The sequence below is a fragment of the Labeo rohita genome, chromosome 17, assembly GCF_022985175.1.
Source record: "Labeo rohita strain BAU-BD-2019 chromosome 17, IGBB_LRoh.1.0, whole genome shotgun sequence".
In the NCBI taxonomy this organism is placed as follows: Eukaryota; Metazoa; Chordata; class Actinopteri; order Cypriniformes; family Cyprinidae; genus Labeo; species Labeo rohita.
In genome coordinates this window covers 25,622,174-25,644,114 of record NC_066885.1, presented here as the reverse complement: position 1 = coordinate 25,644,114, position 21,941 = coordinate 25,622,174, and the positions used below count along the sequence as shown (strand labels likewise).

Here is a 21,941-nt window from a genome sequence, read left to right as displayed (position 1 = left end):
TTATATACACTCGTACAGTTCTGTGTCCACTGGCTCCATGAACTGCCACCAGTTTTAGTGCCTTTTGGGAAATAACGTCAAAGCATAGGCCCACACGTGAACAAACTGTATGTTTTTGCTGTTTTATATATATATACTCCTATTGGGTTTTGCTGTATTCAAAAACTCTCTGAAATATCTAACACCAGTGAGAAGAGAAAAAAAATCTTAAATCCCTCAGACAAGTTCAAATTTGATGTGAAAAGAGGAAGGAAAGAAAAGAAATAGAATTTGAAGATGGCCAAGAGTGTGGCTTATCGATCGATTAAAAACAGCATCTCCACATCAAAACAGCTTCATGTCTTACGTTCCAGCCCCTTTGGGGATCAGCATGTCCTGCATAGAGAATAGAATTAACACAGGCAATGTGTCTGCAATCATATCCATTTAGCAGCAACCAAACAGCCTAAAACTATATCCAGACGCCAACTCCAGCCTCTGATCTTTTGCTTGGCAATGATATTCATAGCGAACTTGTACAGAGGCTATTGCTAATTGGCTACCGCCCAAAGCCAGGACACTGTTGCGGTAAAAAGAGAGGAGATGAAAGAACAGCAAATATAATCCAAAGATATCTGATTTCTTCAGAGATTGCTGTACAAATGGTTTCTCAAGGCAAGAAGAGAGGCCCTGTTCTTGGCTTTTACCACATATATCACTCATCATCTACAGGATTATGACATCTGATAGCACTGATATAACTCTGCAGAGAAAAGCTTCAGTGTGAGGCGTCGAATGTAAGATAAAGCACGCTGCAGATAACTGCTCAGTTGTGCAGTTGTGATTTTAAGTCACCACTGAATCAAAATGTACATTTTTTGCTTTTTTTATGCAACAGTGAAGCGTTATTATAAATGATTTATCAGTGCACATCATTATTTCTAAATAATTCATAAGCACTCATAATCTTTAATCAAAAGCATTAATGTCCTCTCCCCCTCGTAACAACATATCTTCTCTGATGTTGTGTACACCGGGCGATAATCCATCGCCTCCAGCAACCTGTCACTCAAATGAGATCAGCAGTTGATCCAATACGTTCCCAATGGACAAAATCAAGTCCCACCCTAGATTTTTTCTTGTTCGAGAAGCCATTTCATTTGGACATCATAAAAGAAAAGAGGATTGGAATTTCTGTTTGAGGCTGTATATAAAACCTACCTGTAATCTCATGACGAACACGTAGCTCTGGGAACCTTTTCGCAAGACACAAAATACTTACCAGTAATTACATATTACTGCAGTTTCCAACAGAAATGATTAGAGGCGGTAAAACATTTGAACATACCCTAATAGCACGCATAAATCACAGAGACGTCTATTTGACATCTGCATTTACTTCTAAAAGACGTATTTTTTAGAGTGTTTGCCCATCTGCAATATGTCTATAGGACGTTTCCTATCGGATGTCAAATAGACGTCTATTAGAAGTCTTTAAGATGTTTATGATTTAGAATGTATGTAAAACTGACATCTTACAGATGTTTGTACACAGCAGATGCTTTCCAGATCAAGTGATCTTTAACAGACATCTTGTAGACGTACGTGTGCTATCTGAGTAGAGACCGTAAAGCGATTTCAAAGAGAGGGGGTAATAATTTGGCAGGGGGTCAAAAATGGACACATCACCGGATGTAACAAGTTTGCTCAGTAGCAGTCGGCACAGAATTGGACTTAGGGTGCAGAAACCTTGGGTATGAATCCTGTGGTAAACATGACTCGCAATGAAAGAGCTGAAAGACTGAAAAACAAGCAAAAACGTCATGCTTGCTATTGCATTTTTTTACCATCACATTTGCTTTTGTTCATACTATCCGGTAGGTTTAGTGCAGATGGTATGTTATTTTAAAACGTCACAGAGCATTAGAGTTATAGCGCCACTCAACTGACATTTCAAGTTAGAACTGTCGTGTATCAACCTTTTTCAGCCGGACTTGAACAGTGCTTTACATTACTGGTCAAGTTAATATATTTTCTGAGCCGATAATATGTGACCCTGGACCACAAAACCAGTCAAAAGGGTCAATTTTGTGAAACTGAGATTTATACATCATCTGAATAAATAAGCTTTCCATTGATGTATGGTTTGTTAAGATAGAACAATATTTGGCCGAGATACAATTATTTTAAAGGGGTTATCGGATGCAAAGTTCACTGTGTGGCGTCACAGCGACAGAGGCCACTCCCACGATGATTGATTGACATGAGCGTCTTAACTCAGACCTGCCTTACATCAACTGTAACAGTCCAAACTCTGTTGTTTCGATGCCAGAGCAGGGATGTAAATTAGACAAGAATATCTCAGATTGAGTGATTGAGGTGTTGTGTTGCTGAATGTAATAATGAACATAGTGGTCATCATTTACTCCCAACATCTGAGCCGCTGAAGATGCAGTGGATTACATTTGTTTGTGAAGGGAATGCACCTCCCGATCTACATAAATGTGTCTATGTTCACGCAAATCATTCGTGATCCAGCTTCACCTACAGCAGAAGTGAGTATGAGGTTTTTTATGAATTTCTGCAATCACCTTTCCTAATAACGTGCTAGTTAGCAAGTTATAGACTTTATATTAAGACCCTTAAGTATTATATCAACTTGTGGAAAATGGGCATCTGATGACCCCTTTAAAAATCTGGAATATGAGGGTGCAATAAAATCCAAATACTGAGAAAATCACCTTTAAAGTTGTCCAAATCAAATTCTAAGCAATGCATATTACTAATTAGAAATTCAGTTTTGATATATTTACGGGGAAATTTACAAAATATCTTAATGGAACATGATCTTTAGCTTATAACCTAATGATTTTTGGCATAAAAGAAAAATCGATAATTTTGACCCATACAAGTTATTTTTGGCTATTGCCACAAATATACCCTGCTACTTAAGACTGTTTTTTTGGTCCAGGGTCACATATAACGGTAAACCTGCGCACATTTTTATATTAAGTTTTATTGTTACACTGAAAACGTTTTTAATTCAGTCAATCTTTTTAACCCGTTTTAACATGGATTTCTATGGAGAACAGAACAAGATAGCACCCAATTGGAAGTTAGAATCGTTAATGGCACCGCTCATCGGTTAGTCAGGAAAAAGGTGGATATACTTTTACTGTTCTGGGGGAAAAAATACCAACACTCTTTTAGCGCCACTCAATGGACATTTCTGTTGGAAACTGCAGTGATATGCACGTATTGGTACGTATTTCGCGTTGGTATATTCAGAATATTATTTACTCATGGATCGTTCACAATAGGGTAGAGTGGGGAGGAACGTCCCATGGGGTAAACACCCCCCTACTGTTTTTTCTTACAATAACCACAAGATGAAATCAAGATAAATTTCTATTATACCTATGGACTACGTTGACAAAAGTGATGTAGAAGTTTTCACCATGAAGTTTACACTGGTGATGTACCTGAGAGAAAACAGTAAATTATCTAATTTTCAGCAGTAAGAAAAAAGGTGTTTTAAAGCTTGTTGTTTTGTAGAACAGTTATATGTGATATGAGAACTGTAGGGCCTGTAGATAGGGAGTATGTGTTATTCAAAAATATCATTACATTTTCAGAATGATATATTTTTTCTCTCAAACATAGTCAGTGGGGTAAAACGCCCACAGGGGGCAATGGGCAATTGGCAATTACTGTAGTTATTCTGTTCTAAACATCAAATCCTTTGTTTTTCCATTAAATGGATTCTAACTAGTTGGCTGAATACAATTATTTGGATTTTACATTTAAAAATTACCTCAAGTTAGCATCAGGTAGCTAGTTAGCTAGCCAGTTAGCATCAGCTAACAAAATGTTTCAAATAGGCTATTATAATTTTGTAATTCACAATTACTGATTATATTCTTTTTAAGCTAAAACTGTACTCTGATTTTGCCTTAAATGTTTAAAGCAAATTGCTTTGTCAGACTGGGGAGCATTTTACCCCACCCATGGGGGCATTTTGCCGCAGAGTTGGGGTAAAATGCCCCCTTGGTACAAATTTAATTGTTGTTAAAAATCTAATAACATGAAAACTCTGGACATTTTTCATACTTTGTTTATAATATATGCCATTGTCCGTAAAACTATGATAACTTTTCTGAACACATTTAACTTTTGTTTCACAGAAGAATGTACACAGTCCTTTGGTTACCCCCACTCTACCCTAAGGGTATTTTGTGTTGACTTTAAATGTTTACTTAACCATGCATAAAAATTACATAATATTGTTAATGCTTGTTTCTGGTGTAAACATGCAGGTTTTTGGACACTTACAGTACATTCAGTTTCCCAGTGTTAAATGAGTCAGTGCGGAGAGATCAGTGAGTTCACTGGCCACTTCACATGTACACTGTCAAAAACGTGCAAAACTTGTACTATTACAGGTACAACAGCCTGTACTCTCAAAGGGACACCTTTGCACCTTCTTTACGCCTAAAGGTGCATATTAGTAGAGTAGTAATATATCCTTAAGGTAGTACTATGTACTCCCATGGTACTATTATGAACCCTTTAGGGATAAAAAAGGTACAAATGTGTCCCTTTGAGGGTACTGCCCCAGTATTATTGCATATTTTTTTCTGAGAAGAAATTGTAGCAATGGGTTTGTCCAGGACTCACAATGAGACCATTGTTTAAACCTAGACTCCAGATTATGATCTCTGATAATATTTTATGACAAAACACAATATTTATGTTTACACTGAATTTCACATTTTGAGAAGATTTGTTTTATCATGGCCCTCTCAGTGATACGGTGTGTAAACACTCCTACTATTTAAATAAAACATTGTTTGGATGTTAGGACACAATATATGGGCAAAGCAAGACATAACAATCCTTTTTACAAAATCGTGCTGTAGGTGCGCAGCCACACAAACTGGAGATTCTTTCAAAGTTATGCGGGCCCCACATTCCTCACGTGCACCTTCACCAGCGGGAACTATATCACAGACTCCTGCATTTGAGCGTGTCGTGTTACCAGCATTTCCTGTGTCTCATATCTGGAACGAACGAACGAACTCTCCAATGGAGCAAAGTAATGCGAGATGGGAGTGGTTCCGTTATGAGGTCACGGTGAGGGACTGAGCTGAACGCTCAGCAGCGAGCGCAAGCGGTAGACATGAGACGGACGCGATAGCTGGAAACATTTATTCACACAGCTGAATGAATCTCTGCTGGCAACAAAAAAACAACAGGACCGCGTTTCCTTCGACAGGGAACTACTGAAAAGACATCGCGCGTTGGCTTTATAGGCGCAGGACAGGCTTGCATACGAAGGACTCCAAGGAAGAGACGCGTGAGGAAAGTTTTCCTACGCGAAAACAAACTGGACGGAACAGTGCAGAAATCGTGACGCATAAGCCATGCACTGGTTGTACAGCGTGGGATAGTTCTTCTGGTGTCGTTCGCTTGAAGGGGATGCCTTTTTGGTGGCTTTCTTCAACAAAAGTTTGACGCCGGGAACGCCGTATTATTCTGCTCGACAAGAAAACGCGTCTTTTCCGAACGGAACATTTCTCGGGCTCGTCCTGAGTCGCTGTTTTCTTCTGTTATTTGTTGGTTTGGCTGGAGGATCCGTTCCTCATCGTGTAGTTTTGGGGGACAGGGGGTGGGTTGGATATCTGTATTTTTCACTTTTCCTTCATGGCCTCCTCCAGGATGTATCTTCTTATGAAATGCATGCTGATTCTCCAACTTGTGCTGTTGATCGCGAAGAACAGTCGGGCGCTCATTTGTTTGCCCTGTGATAAGTCCAAATGCGAGGAGCCCAAGCAATGTACGGGCTCCGTGGTCTTGGGGATCTGCGGCTGCTGCTCGGTTTGTGCCAAGCAGAAGAACGAGAGCTGCGGCGGCGTTTACGGTCTGTACGGGACCTGCGACCGCGGACTCCGGTGCGTGATCAGACCCCCGTTAAACGGCGGCTCCATCACGCAGTACGAGGTTGGAGTTTGTGAAGGTCTGTATACACATTTCATTTACTCTCTGAAAAGTTGTCATCCGTGTCCATTGCTTTAATCGCGTCTCATGATGGTGAAAGGAATTAAATAAATCACATCACTTCTGCCTCCGTCTGTATTTATTGGGGAAACTAAACCAAAGCGGATGTGTTTTGGCAAGCCATTTTAACACTTTATTTCATAAAACCAACTAATCCGTTTGTTTTCTACTTATTTTAATTAGATCGAAGAAAATGTATTCAAATAGCATTTAGTCAACTAAATTCAAGACCTAGTAATAATTTCATATTAGTGCTAATCGTAGTATTGTTACTACTAACATATTGTAAATATTTGTTTTTGAATTCTAGAAATCTGTTTCAGATATGAACTGTCCACTTCTATTCCCAGTGGTGTTTGTTAGTAGTTGTAGTAGTAGTAGAATCTGTTATTGTAGATTCAAGCTTTACTAGGTCTTATTTATTAAAAACTAGTACCTGTTTGTGTGACACCAGAATATATCCCAGGTACTGATTAGTAGCATCCAACTAGTTGAAATTCTTAATAGTAACATTGCTTTGTAATTCCATCTGTGCATTCCAATTATAATTAACAGTTACTAATAACATCTAGTAATAAAACGTTGATAACCAGCGACAGTGGAATACATACTAGATACTGGGTAAGTCAATATCTGAACCACACATCCCTATATAATAGATAATTCAAACCAAAAACATTACCTTACTCCTTGTGCTATAGTATATCTTTCATGCTAGTGAAACTGAAAAAGGTTTATTTGTCACTGTTAAAAGGTAGGGCTACTGGTAACAAAATTACCTTTTAAAAGCTTTGTTACCTTTTAAAAAAATAAATAAATGTTAAAACGGCTTGCCACAGTATCCGTGCGTATGGAAAGGAAAACATAATAGTGTAAAGTATGCTAAATCAGCGATACAATGAGTTGTTCATGAAGATGTTAACCTGGTTAACAGTACGGTAGCTTAGCTTCGAGAAAAGAAAAAACTCCTGAACATTATGAGTCATGATTACAGCTAATTTGAGTAGAAATGAACCATTATCAGCTCTCATTAGATATCGTAATGTGATTGTAAAGCTATTATGGAGAGGATAGTTAACAGCATGAGGCTGAATGTCAGTGCTGGTCCTGTCTAGTACATGGTAACACATTTCTGCATACATGACGGTCGTTTGGAGTGGAGTGAAAGAGAGGCAAGCTGGTTAATGTGTTTGCAGCATGTCGGTTTTCCGTTTCTTTGGGGTATGGCTAACGGATTCCGTGCTGTTTTTGGACGTGGTGCCAGCCTCGCTCTTTCCGCCGAGGCTTGTTGGTTTTTCATCGGAATGTCTGCTATGCGACTTCACTTGCGCCTCAGCCAGTATATTTGACATCGGACCGTCGAGGGACGTGCGCTTCTAATACCTTTGCTTCTCAGAATGCGTTTTACTCACCTCACCTTGATTCAGTTAATTGTGCTGTCAAGCTCAGGGTCTTCTCTGTGGGAGTTTTCTGTAGTTAACATTCTTTTAATCCTGGCTTAGTACATTTCAGTTTGAAAAGGTGTTTTTAAATCCTGGGTTACGAAGCCCTTCTCAAGTGCGTGTTTACAGAAGCGCGTGGTTTAGCGTCACTGCCTACCTGATTAAATATTCATGAGCTCTGTACTGTCAAACAAACTTTGACTCACGGTTTAGTTTCTGCGTCTGAGGTAAATGAATTGGAAAACGCGGAAACTGAAGCGAAGAAAATATTATTTTGTTTAAATAATAGTTTTTGGAGAGTTAGAATAGCCAGAGACGATTTACGCGATCCTGTTTTTGTCCAATCAATGTTATTCACCTTATAAATACGCTAATAAGAACGTAAACCCACGATTTACAAATGTAAAAACAGGTATTCTACTCAATAGTTACTCAGAATACTAATTTTTGATTATTCACAATGCTGTCAAATATCAACCAGTTTATCAGCCTGTCACCCTTTAAGTTCTGCTGCTGAAAAAAAGAAACAAAGCCATAAATCTTTACTGAAACTTTGCAGACTTTGTAAACTAATGAAGCAGCTATCAGAATGTGGTGTTGTCTCCAGAAAATAACCCTGGAGATCTAAAACTGGCACAGCTATGATCAAAACTGTCATATTTGCTATTTAGACAGATTCCAAACAGACTGTAACATTTACTGCATGCTTGCACGATGTCTACTTTTCGAGTCTCGTCGCTTGTTAGGCCCAGTCCAAGTTTGAACGCCGACTTGGTCAGAGGACATGCATTGCAATGTCACGGGTCAGGTTTCAGCATGGCTGGCTATGAAAATTGAAGGCGTCTCGACCGTTTGACATGTAACTGCCGGGGTGACATCTGCTGTAATTCAGCCAAGAAAACACTGCGGCATTGAGTGCCACAGCTACGGCTGTCAGATAAATGAGTCAGATGAGAGAGCGCGCCGAATGCCAGTACAGGCCGTGTCCTGCTAACCTCCACCCTCACCTCCTAACAAACTGAGACCTCAGAGGGTCTTAACAGCGAATTAGTCTCTAAAGTACATCTGCTGTAGACTGTGCCTGCCGTGAGTCATCATGAATTATGAATATCTCGAAGTTCTGCGTGTTACGCGACATCAAAGATTTGTACTGGCCTTTAAAGGAAAAGTTCATCCAAAAATGAAAATTCTGTCATCATTTATTCACCCTCATGTCGTTTTCCAACCTGTACGGCTTGCTTGCTTTCTTCAGTACAACACTAAAGGTGAATTTCTGAAGATTATCCTGGCTGTGTTTTCGATAACATGGAAGTGACTGACAGCTGGGGCTGGAGGGCTCATATCGGTTTTCTGAAGATGAACAGACAAAAACTGAAGTTGTTATGTAGGCTACTTTTTTAAAAAAAATCGCTTTTGTGTTTCACGGAAGAAATAAATACATACAGGTTAGGTGCGACACAGAGGGTGAGTAAATAATGACAGAATTTTCATTTTTACTTAAACGGTTGCTTCATATTGAGCACCGCAATCCACAGGGGTGGAGGAGAAAACAACAAAAGCATTTTTCTGTTCGGATTGACCGTGCGCTTCACGTCCAAGTCCATAAATTCCTGTGCATTCCAAAGCATGAGATTACTTTGGACAGGCTGTTTACAGTGAACACATACATTTGAGATGATGGTCTTGAAATGCCCTGCGGGCTTCTCTGGAGATGGGCTTACCAAGCACATCACATGAAACACCCAGGGGGTTTAGTGTCAGGACCTTCCAGGTGAGCTTTCCCTGGGAAGTGATGTATGATGTCTCGCTTCTCTATTCAGAGAAAGCAGTCAGGGGTCCCTGTGTGAAGCCAGCTGTACTTGGGAGTTACTTTAGGCCTCGTCTTAACAAGAAAAGACCTTTACACACAGCTCAAACTGCAACTATTTCATCAGTTCAGATGCAGTCCTAGTGTTTTACATCTACGGTTACATAGTATTTAACCATTTTTCAAGAGACATAACAAAATGCAAATGTTTCAAATCTATGAAACATGTTGATTGTTTTTGCTTTACTGTGGTTTTCTTGTAGAACTGCTTTATAGGTTTTGCTGACATTAATACGTTTTATGATGATTATAACAGATTTTACTAGTGTCAGAAAAAAATGCCTTGTAAAGCACAGATTGCTCTATTTTTATGAAGCCGGTCAGTGGAAGATCTAGTATGGAGCCAGAAAAGAACTTGAGGCACCTGGAAATTTATAGACTTTGCATGCTCAGTATATCGACACCACTTTTCTCTTTTTTTAATTTATTCAATGCTGCCCACTGATATTGAATATCTGATAAACTCTTAAAACGATAGTGAAAAAAGGGAAATACTGTCAACATTTACTCACCCTCATATCACCTGTACGGCTTTCTTTCTATTGCAAAATAATTTCTTTGGTACACAATTGGTTTTCAAAATGCATTCTTTCATGTTCAGCAAAAAAAAAAAAAAAAAAAAAAAAAAAAAAAAAATAGTGAATTAGTTTTTTCTTGAAAAAAGCATGACATTTGAAATGCTTGTCATTTCAGATCACAGACAAAACTTTGTACAAGGAAAATATTTATTATTATTAACTAGGGCTGGCAAACGATTAATCAATTAATGCAATTAATCGCATGCAAAATAAAAGTTTCAGTTTGCCTAATATGTGTGTGTACTGTGTGTAATTATTATGTATATACAAATACAAGCACATTCATGCAAGTATATGTATTTATTTAAATGTTTATATAATTTGTTATATATAAATATTTTTTTTTTTGTAGATAAACATCATATTTCTCTTAAATAAATATATATATATATTAATTTGTGTGTATTTATATATACATAATAATTACACACAGGGCACACACATATATTAGGCAAACTAAAACTTTTATTTTGCATGCAAAAAATTATGATTAATTATGATTAATCGTTTGCCAGCCCTATTATTAACACATATTTTTTTTACTCATTTAGATTTTATTGCAGTTTTAATTAGAAATGTTTATCCATCTTTCATATTGTACGCTATAATATGTTAATTTAAAATGTGTTTAAAAATTTGTAGAATTTCTATATAACCTTGTGCTTTAGAAAGCAACACATATTTACTCTTAGATTTTTTTTTTTTTTTTAAACATCTAAAAATACATTTACATTGCTCTAGTTCTCCTGTTGTGCTGTAAGAAAATAATTTATTAATTTGTGCAGCTGACATGTTTCTCCATGACAACATGCATGGTTGAGATTTTTGGCATACTCGCGCTGACCATTTACACGGCAGTATGTTTACTAAAGCTTCACCTTGTCCACCCATCTGGAATTGGAGCCCTGAGCTTGACAGTTCGTATCCCCAACTGACTGCACCACATTACTGTTAATACAGCACCGGGCTCAAATCATAATCTTCTCAACTATGAGAAAAGCAGTGGTCTTTATCATTTAAATGGCTGGGAACAATGGAACGTGATTATACACAATCTGTTTGCAGAGAACACCTGGAGAATGAAGCGTGCCTGCCCTTATTAATGTCATCCATACAAACCCTGGACTCTGTCTGCTAACAAAGCAGCTCCACATTGGCCGTAATCACTGTCAGATGGAGTGCTTTTTGTCTAAGGCATTCCTCTGCCAAAAACGCTAAATGACCCATCTAAATAAAGGTTATGCAATGATTGGGGAAACGTAATGCAATTCATGATGCAAGTAAACTAAGAAGGTCCAAGTTTAAAAAAAGTAGGAGCAGTTGCACTCATTTTATTAAGTATAGTTTCTTTTTTCCTCAGTACCAGGCAGAGTTGGGGGTAACGCATTACAAGAAATGCAATTGGTTACTTTTTTTTTTATAGTGTAATGTAATATTGTAATGCACTGCTGTTAAAAGTAACTTCCTCCAACACTGCTAACAGGTGCACTCAGAATTCGTAGACGTTCAAAGGTCATATTATTTATGCTAGGATTCAGGGTGTTGCTATTAAGTTGCTAGGGTCTTCTGGGTGGTTCATGTTGTTCCAAACCTAAGCCAAAAGTCCAAAGTCTATGGCTCTATGATTTCCGTGATGCGGAATCCAGTCATAAAAAATGGAACTTACTGTATAACACGGAATGTCATGAATTTAAATACGAATCCTGCATGTTCTGCACATCTCTGTGTGAATGAATGGCGCAGGCACGTGGTTCCGTCTACTACACACATAGTGAAGTCCGCACGACACTCGTGGTGTTTTCAGCCTCTGCCGCTTCAATATATGAGTACATGAACATAAACATAATTTCTAGAACTGCTCTAAGAGTCACTTCATGGGCATTTTATCGTTTGTTTTAAAACCATCATCATATCATATACAAACTTACAGGTCTTCACAGCAGCTAATATATTACTTAATGTAATGATAGTAGATGATAGTATTACTACTACTAATAAAATTGTTATTAAAAAATTATTTTTAAAATATAATTTACCAGAAAAATTATTTACCAGATTTTATTTACCAGAAAATGTAGGAATACACAGCAGTACACACAGTATTTCTGAGAAAATAAATAAAATAATAATAAATAATAATAAAAAAATAAAACAGGGACTTAAAAATGTAATTTTTGTTAAACCTTTAATACATTGTTGTTAAATTTGTGTAAGTTTCATGTGTTTGGTTAATTACACATGCTTTTTGATTATTTATTTATTTAGCCAACCATTAAAACAGAATCCAAAACAGTTAAAATGGAAAAAAAAAATGTAATTTGGAAAAAATAAAAACAGTTTTCATAGGACCCTAGAAGCTTTTTTTGATGAACCCAAAATGAGATATTTTGAAGAATGAACCAGTTGTTTTTGCAATTATTGGAGCCTCCAAGCTTCAAAAATGATGTGAAAGCACTGTAAATATGTCATGTTTCACATAAAATGTGTGTTGTACACCAAGTCTTCTGAAAAACAGACTGAAATTAAAGTCATTATTTATTGATATTCTTCCTCTCCAGTGAGCCATTAACTGACGGATCGTTAAGTCAGTGATCCGAACTAACTCAAGATCTGGATCAGGTGACCATTTTGAAGCTCTAGTTCCCATTCTTTGTAATTGCATGGGGGAAAAAAATTGGGGTGGAAGAAAAATTGTCTGTGCTTTCACCTTTCTTAAATCCCTTTTCTAGCTTGCACTATTTAAAACAAGGTCTTTTAAGGTAATTTTAAATTAAAAATGTAAATGCACCAGAACAGTAATACAAAATTGGAATAAAACGGTAAGGGTGACAGATTTTGGGGGTGAAATATTTCTTCGAAGCAGAGCATCGCTGGCAGCCAAAGTGCATGTCTTTGCCTATGTTTTTCTTCTTTTCACAAAAAGGGACAGTGCAGGCAGGCTGAAATTTGTTGAGAGAAACCCGGTTGTCTGGTGTAGTCAGTGAAGACAAGCGGAAATGTGTACCCCCTCTCGGCAGCCTCCCTGTCACGCACTTCCCTGAAGTCTCTCTTCTGCTCCTGAGAGTACTAAGTGTCCTCAGGGGGTGCTGCGTAGGGGCTGTTGGGACTTTTCGGGGTTATAATTCAGAGGCTGGAGAGTTGGTGTCAAAAGGGGGTCCGTGTTTGAACAATGAACAGAGGACACAGACTGTAGTCACTTTAGCCAAAAAAGTCCTTTTTTGCTGAAGTCAACTCTGGAGTCAACTTTGCAGCCCATTTACTTCTATAATTTAACATATTTCTGAGAGCATCGGGATATTTAATGAGGAAAAAAGAGCGGAAATTGATTAGATTGTGAAAGTAGGTTTTACATACCCGAATAGAGTCAGATCTAAACCTAAATAACTATTTCAACCAAATCATAACACTAGGAATATGCATGAAATATAAGCATATAAGCTTAATTCTGTTATCACGTTGACTTTATTGCCAGATTTGGAGTATTAATAGCTTTTCTGATTTATTATGAGCCTATTTGTCTTCCTGTCTTCAGTTTCTCTTATCAGCCGCCGAGTAGCATTTAACGACTTGGGTGTTAAAAATGTCTTTTCCGACAGAGTAATTAATTGGTTTGGTTGCAAATTAGCAAGCATCTCTTGCTTCAGGAAGGACTCCTGCCTTGATAACAACCAGGTGCCACTGCAAAGTACAGCAGGAAGGCCATGTATCAGCTAGCAGAGGACGGGCAGCGATTTGATATCATGCCTTGATATCAGCAAAACAACACTTTTCACTGTGTTTGTTTATGAAGAACCACTGTGTTGAATGTGGGTTCATTTTATCCCTCCAGTTTTTGTGATTTCACAAGCTGTTTTGTGAGGTTGTTTTAGCCATCTCTTCGCCTACCAGACAACCTATATTAGGTAATATGATGGTGTTTTCGCTCAGTACAAGGTTGTAACACAAATACTGAGTTGAATGAAATTCCTAAGAGAATGTAATAAGAGCAGTCACACTTTCTAAAACTGTTATTGTTATAGCTCACATCTCTGACTACAATAATCTGTGGCATGCTTCGAATAGAGAGTGTGAAAACATTTTAAAGTCGGCATGAAGTGGAAATTCACCCTGTCTGGTATCTTAATGTTTCATTTTTTTGAGCTCGTAATTTAATCAAAATATTATAACTCCTTCCAGTGAAATGAAAGACTTTTGTCTTGTGGCGTACAGTTGAGTTCATTCGACCTGAATAAGATATTTCACGTAAAAGTCGTTTACATGTCCACGAGAGAAAATAATAGATTAATAAAAATAACCGTTTAAAAGTTTACATACGTTTGATTCTTAATACTGTGTTGTTACCTATTTGTTTGTGAGTCCCTTGTTTGTCCTGAACAGTTAAACTGGCTGCTGTTCTTTAGAAAAATCCTTCAGGTCCCACAAATTCTTTGGTTTTTCAGCATTTTTGTGTATTTGAACCCTTTCCAACAATGACTGTATGATTTTGAGATCTGTCTTTTCACACTGAGAACAACTGAGGGACTCATATGCAACTATTACAGAAGGTTCAAACACTCAGTGATGCTTCAGAAGGAAACACGATGCATTAGGAGCCGGGGGGGTGAAAACTTTTGGAATTTGAAGATCAGAGTAAATTTCACTTCTGGGAAACATGTACGTATCTTCTGTAACTTCTCCAAGGCAGTACTAAATGAAAAAAATATATATATTTAGGCAAAATAAGAAAAATGTACACATCTTTATTCTGTTCAAAAGTGTACACCCCCCAGCTCTTAATGCATCGCTTTTTCCTTCTGGAGCATCAGTGAGCGTTTGAACCTTTTGTAATAGTTGCAAGGGTTCAAATACACAAAAGATTTTTCTGAAGAACAGGAGGCAGTTTATCACAAAAAAAAAAAAAAAACATACAGAGTGGATCATTCAGGTAACAACACAGTATTATGAATCAAGTGTATGTAAACTTTTGAACAGGGTCTTTTTTATAAATTCAACTATTATTTTCTCCCGTGGACTATATGTGAACATATTTTATGTGAAATATCTTATTCAAGTCAGTACTAAATAAAAAATAACATGCATTTTGTATGATCCCTCTTATTTTCGTAAAATAATTACGAAATTTGAGAGCTTTCTGACCTTGCATACATGTAGACATCAATGCAACTACCATGTTCAAGAACCAAAAAGGTAGTGAGGACACTGTTAAAATAGACCTTGTGTCATCAAAAGTTTAAATGTAATGTTATGTAGCCATTAGAATACTTTTTGTGTGCAGAGAAAACAAAAATAATGACTTTATTCAACAATTTCCTCTCTTCCGTTGCAAACAAGGTGCAGTGCATCTGAGTTCTATGTCAGAATGCCAGCTCCTGCGTCAGGAACGCACTCTTGTGAACACGCGTTGATAGACTGACAGAAGAAGGAGAAAAAAATGTTGAATAAAGTTGTTATTTTTGTTGTCTTTGCAGACAAAAAGTATTCTTCTAGCTTCATAACATTACGGTTGAACCACTGATGTCAAATAGACATTTTAACAATGTCTGTACTACCTTTCTTGGCCTTGAACGTGATAGTTGCGTTGCTGTCTATGCAGAGTCAGAAAGCTCTCAGATTTCATCAAAAATATCTTAATTTGTGTTCTGACGATGAATGGTCTAATGGGTTTGGAATGACCTGGGTGAGTAATTAATGACAGAATTTTTATTTTTAGGTAAACTATCTCTTTAAAGGGTTTTTTGTCTTTGGTTTTATTAAAAATAAAGTGTCTAAGATGGTTCTAAGAAGTTTTAGATTTGTGACTACAATACAGCGATCTATGGAAACCCGATTTCACTGCTAAATGAAAACGTTTATTGTGACTTTTTATCGTAAAATTTTGACTTTTTCTCACAATTGTGAGATAAAAAGTGGCAGTTAACTTTTTTATTTTTTATTTAGTGGCAGAAACGAGCTTCCATAGATGTCTTGCTGTAAAAGTTGTGTGCGATTGATTGGATTTTCAAAACATACATTAATGCTTCCACAATGTTATAATTTCCAGTGGGAAATTATATTTATTGAGCTCTGATTTTCTTGGGGCATGTCAATTAAAGGCTCATGATAGGGGCAAATTGGTTGTGATTGAAGTTGTAATTGTCAGTGTTTGCTCTACAATTACATTGTACTGGGGTTATCAACTTAGCATAATAATTGACTGTGATTAAAAATATTGAAATAGAAAAACCTCCAGACCACATCTTTTGTCATGCATGGAAAAACTGAAGCCTTGAATAGCGTTTTTACTGAAAATATCAGTGATGGACTTACGTTTAATATGGAAATATAATGATTTTGTTATAACAATAGTGTCATTGATGACTTTATTGTTTTTTTGGCTTTTCTTAGTAAATATTGTGATTTAATTTGATTAATTAATGAGCTTATGTAATATTTGATTAATATTTGAATTGATTGACATCTCTAGTATGCATTTTGTGCACTGAATAATTCTAATAAATACTTCTTATGTAACTGTTTTATGGGCTGACTTGGCTTGGCAAGTCAAGCCTCGTCATTCATTGCGCATGGCAGCACAAGAATGCTAAAATACATTGTTAACACATCAGTTACGTATGTTATGCATATTTGCACTTCATTTAGTTGCATTAGCATTAAAAACGTGTTTTTTTCGAAAGCGAAAAAGAAAAATATGAAAGTGTGTCAGTTTTTCTCTGACTGAAATCACTTAAATGCACATCACGTCGTAATTATGATTCCTGAGCTCGTAAGAAGGAACTTCCCAGGAGGTCTTCAAGGCAGTGCTGTCTGTGAACAGGCCAGGCTCAATCCCGCTGTGTGGTTCAGACCACCGCGACGTGTTTATCATGTGAACCCTATGCCAGGCTACTGACAACCCTGTTTGGCAGGAGACTCAACCCTCCACACCCCAGCTAAACGACCCGGAGCTGGTCTGGAGAGCCATGCTTAGTTACTGAAGAATCAGCTGTTGACAGCAGCTATTTGGGGACTTCACCCCTGTGGCTTTGGTGAAAACAACAAGCACCGGGGCTTTGGAACATCAGCTTCCAGTCCTTGATTGTTAGGAGATCACAAGCTCACACATACTCACAGTCCCCTATAGACAGGGATAGTGATAGGCTTGTGTTCCTTCGGCCCACGGTATGGGTGTTGTGCCGTACAGCTGTGCCGTAATCACACCCATCATATCCAGATGACCCAAACACTGGGCCGCAAGTTTGCAGCTGTGCACCAGTAGCTAAACACATGACTGACCTTACAACGAACAGACATGGGGCGGGTGAAATGAGTGTTTTTCCATGACTTATTTATCCTCAGAGTATTTAAAGTGACCCACCCAGGGACTGTGAAGTTATGGATACAAAACAAAGTCATTTTGGAGTCTCATTTCTGCTAAATCAAATTGTTGGTTTCTCTGCAATACGAGGCAGGTTTCTGCAGAAACAGATCTGGATCAGCTGCCGAATTGCTCATAGATGCGCAAGGTCCGTTATATATTGGCAAGCAGACTGCATTCCTCAGAGACCAAAAGACACAAATTACATGCGTGCAGATGCATCTACATGCATGCGCTGGTACTTAGTATGCAGTAGGGTTGGCTGATGTATACATAAGTAAATCAGTGTTTTGGACTGATAAAATTCAACTCAATTGTCATTTATGTTACTAAGGTCTAGCATTGAAAGTTATGGCCTTAAAAAATGTATTTAAATAGTTATCACAGTGTTTTATTTAATATTATTTATTTTGATGTACAAATATAAAATTTTAATCATCATTACTTATCATATTTAAATAGTTTAAATAGTTTTTAACAAAATAAAAAATAATTATTTATATATTACATTAACTATATACAATAAGAAAAGAGTTCTATTTTGAAGAAAAAAAATGTTCTGTTCACCTTTTTTAATCATTAAAGAATCCTGAAAAAAAAGTATCACAGGTTCCAAAACAAAAAATATTAAACACTACAAATGTTTCCAACATTAAAAATAAATCAGCATATTAAAATGATTTCTGAAGGATCATGAGACACTTAAGACTGGAGTAATGATGCTGTTGGAAATTCAGCTTTGCATCACAGGAATAAATTAAATTTTAAAGTATATTAAAATTAGAAAAATATTTGACAATACAACAGTCTTTTTGTATTTTTGATCAAATAAATGCAGCCTTGATTAGCATAAGAGACTTCTTCAAAAAACATACTGATCTTTATATATATATTTCGCAAGTGCTTTGCGAAAGTATTCACACCCCTTTACGTTTTATGTTGCATCTTTATGTTAAACTGCTTTAAATTTCCCCATACTCCATAATGACAAAGCACAAAACAGATTTGTGACAACTTTAGTATATTGCATAAGTATTGCATAAGTATTCACACCCATTGAAGCACCTTTACAGCCTCATTTTTGGGTATGATGCATCAAGTTTTGCATATCTGTATTTGGCAATTATCTGGCATTCTTCTCTTCACCTTTTCACCTCTCAAGCTCTGTCAGCTTGGATTGGGGCTCGTAGACTTTTTCAGCTTTCTCCAGACATATTTGATTGTGTTTAAGCCCAGGTTGTGGCTGGGCCACAACTCTTGCTATGTGCTTAGTGTCATTGTCCTGCTGGAAGGTGCACGTTCTGCCCAGTCTGAGATTCTGAATGCGCCGAACTAGGTTTTCATCAAGACTAGCTCTATATTTTGCTGTGTTAAGCTTTTCTGCTACTCTGACAAGTCCCTCAGTCCCTCCTGCTGAAACACAGTCCCACAGCATGACGCTGCTACTAACACACTTTAATGTTGGGATGCTGCTGTGCAGGTGATGAGCAGTGCCTGGTTTCCTCATACATGATGCTTGGAATTGAGGTCCATCAGACCAGAAAATCTTGTTTCTCACAATCTGAGAGTCCTTTAGGTGCTTTGTTGCAAATTCCAAGTGTGTTTTCACTGAGGAGAGGATTGAGTTTGGCCACACCGTCATAAAGACTGAATTGGTGGAGTGTTGTAGTGATGTTTGTCCTTCTGTAAGTTTCTCCCATCTGCGTATTTGATCATGGAGCTCAACTAAAGTGACCATCAGCTTCTTGGTCACCAGTCTAACCAAGGCCTTTCTCCATCAGTTGCTCAATTTGGCCAAGAGGCCAGTTATAGGAGGAGTCGTAGTTGTTCCAAACATCTTCCATTATGGATAATGGAGGCTGCTTGCTTCTGTGAACTTTCAGTGCAGCAGAATTTTCTCTGAACTCATCCCCAGATCTGTGCCTTGACGCAGTCCTGTCTCTGAGCTCTACAGGCAGTTCTTTTGACCTCAGGGCTTGGCTTTTGCTTTGATATGCATTTTCAGCTGTTAGACCTTCTATAGAGAGGTGTGTGCCTTTCCAAATCATACGCATTCAAATGAATTTGCCACAGGTTAACTCCACTTAAAGTGTAGTAACATCTACAAGCGATATGAAGGCTTCTGAACTAAATTTGAAGTGTCCCAGAAAAAGGTGTGAATACTTACTTTAATAAATTTGCACAGCAAAGTTTTGTGCTTTGTCATTATGGTGTATGGAATGTAGATTGATGTGGGGGAAAAAGTAATTTAAAGCATTTTAACATAAGGCTGCAATATAACAAAACGTGAAAAAAATGAAGGGGTATGAATACTTTTGCAAGGCACTGTATATATACATAGTTTTATTTAATAAGATGTCTTTTTTGTATAAATATTCAATATATCAGCTAGCCCTGGTATGTGCCCATTCATCCATCCTAAGCACACAAACATGCGTGCGCACCGATAAGGTGAACACGCAGTGGGCTGAAATACCAGCGCTTGTATCAGCAATGTGTGTTTGCACTGCAAATAAGAATTCATAATGTTGCTGGCAGATAGAAGCGTCTTCAGGGTCGGGGTCATTCTTATTTTGAAAATGCGCTGCTCCCTGCCACCATTTATCTATCGTGTAAGTCGTGAAAGGCTAGGAACGTAGGAACTGCATAATCCTTTATAACAAGACTACGTTTCTCTCTGATTTCCAAGTTGTACGATACCCCTTGGACCTCAAATGCACATGTAATTGGCCATGTGCTCCTCTCTAGCATTCAGTAGCCTCATTACCTCAGTATCACCAGACCTGTTGGCTTTGGGGAACCCACAATTTTAATGATCCTGTGAAAATGTATCGGGATGATTCTGAATGTTACAAACCTGGGTACTCTGTTTGATCTGGTAATTTATTATGATGAATTTCCGTCCTCATTGATATGTGTCTCTTTCATTCTCGCTCAGATGAAAACTGGGATGACGACCAGCTCTTGGGCTTTGAGCCATGCAATGAAAACCTGGTTACGGGCTGTAACATCATTGATGGCAAGTGTGAATGTGACAGTGTACGAACATGCAACAACCCATTTGAGTTCGCTAGCCAGGAAACCTGTCAGACAGCCCTGCAGAAGATTGAAGGTACCTCTTATTTCTCCATTCTCATTATCTTTTCTCTCTGTCTACTTCTAGCGTAAAACTTGTACCTACATGCGCATGTCTTTCTGCAGTAGTCATAATGTCATCATGCTGTTTAATGCATCCTTGATGGGTTTCATCTTTAAAATATGTGCTTGAACTCACGATTGCTTGTTTTAGTGAGCATACTCGAAAATAGGTTTTATAGTAAGTCCCTGCGCAACTGTTGTAAAGTAGAACTCGGATATCAAGAATTTGATTTGCTCTTCTTCCAAGCATTCTTCTTTATTATCCATAATTAACTTTGCTAATTGGAATAATCTTCTTTATTAGTTTTGAGGAAATCCAAAAATAATAATTCTAAGCACACATTTTTGGCATCAATAAAGGGTTGATTTAACCTGTGAACTAATTGAAATTAATGCATATTACTAAAACTGAGAATGTCAGCCACAGTTAATGCAGTTGCATTTTTTTTCTTTTTCTTTTGTGCAAATGTGCAGTAGGTCATTTCCCAAGCTATTTTTGTGTCCAAGTTCAAACTTCACTCCAAACAAATACTTGTTTCTCAAAAAGTTTTGCTCTTTTTTTATTCAAGTTTGCGACAGCAGCATATTTTCTGCCTTTCCTAAGCCACTGCATAACAATGTGTTTGAAATCCCCGGAGCTGTGTTTTTCTTTACATGGTTGTTTGTTCTAATTCCCTTTCTTTTATAAAGGGTGGGGTATCGAAAGAGTATTTTTTCCTCTTTTCTTAGCGGCATCTTGCTTATTTGACAGGTTTTTTTAGAAGCCTGTGATTAAACAAACAAACATGCTGATTTACTAGAGGCTGATAAGGCTCCTTTTAGAGTTATCAGAATGCAAATGTTGCGTTGAAAAATGCGGTCCCTGATGGATACTTCCTCGCATTCTCTGAGCGTGCCTGTGCGTTGAGTCTGAACTGGTGGCACACTGGCAATTAAACACAAAAATACATGCTTGTTATCACAACGGTCTTAGCAACGGGTGCAGAGCCTTGTTGTTTTATTGCGGCAGGTGTGCTTTTCGTCATCCTTGAAGCAGGCGGTGGCTATTTTTGAAGGTTTACCCACTGTTTTGTTTGACTAATAGATGCTTGTCAGGTTGTTTTGACTGGTGCTTCAGAGTTGTTGCAGTTGTCACTTGTTTATTGTGATGTTGTGTCTAGTCTAGGAAGTTGTTTTGCTTGCCTATTTGTAGAGTTGGCAATTTGCTGGAAATGTTTTGTCTAATAGACACTTAATTCTCTTGATGAGTAGCTTGTTGCTGTTGTCTATCATTTTGATGTCTTCGCCCCTTTACAGTGTTTTATTAGTTGTGCCAGGCTCAGACTTACACCGAGTATTACTAGCTGAAAAAAAATATCAGAGAGAGTTGGTGGTGGGCACTTTTGACTTGGACCACCCCTGCTAACACACTAACAACCAAAGAAATACAACCCAAGCTCAGTGAAAAACACGTGCCTGTGGCAAAATTTCAGCAAAATGATATTACATTACTCGTGCAAGTTTCAAAGTGAAATTTCCAGTGAGTG

At 37.6% G+C, this 21,941-nt stretch overlaps 1 protein-coding gene across 1 annotated transcript in view; it reads left to right on the top strand.

The window, feature by feature from the left end:
• Positions 1-4,881: 4,881 nt before the first annotated feature.
• Positions 4,882-21,941, top strand: part of crim1 (cysteine rich transmembrane BMP regulator 1 (chordin-like)) — a 157,682-nt gene continuing 140,622 nt past the window's right edge. The window contains exons 1-2 of the mRNA XM_051133096.1: positions 4,882-5,995; positions 20,216-20,389. Of these exons, the coding sequence (XP_050989053.1) occupies positions 5,683-5,995; positions 20,216-20,389 (487 nt within the window). The 5' untranslated portion in view covers positions 4,882-5,682. The remainder of the gene's footprint in view (positions 5,996-20,215; positions 20,390-21,941) is intronic.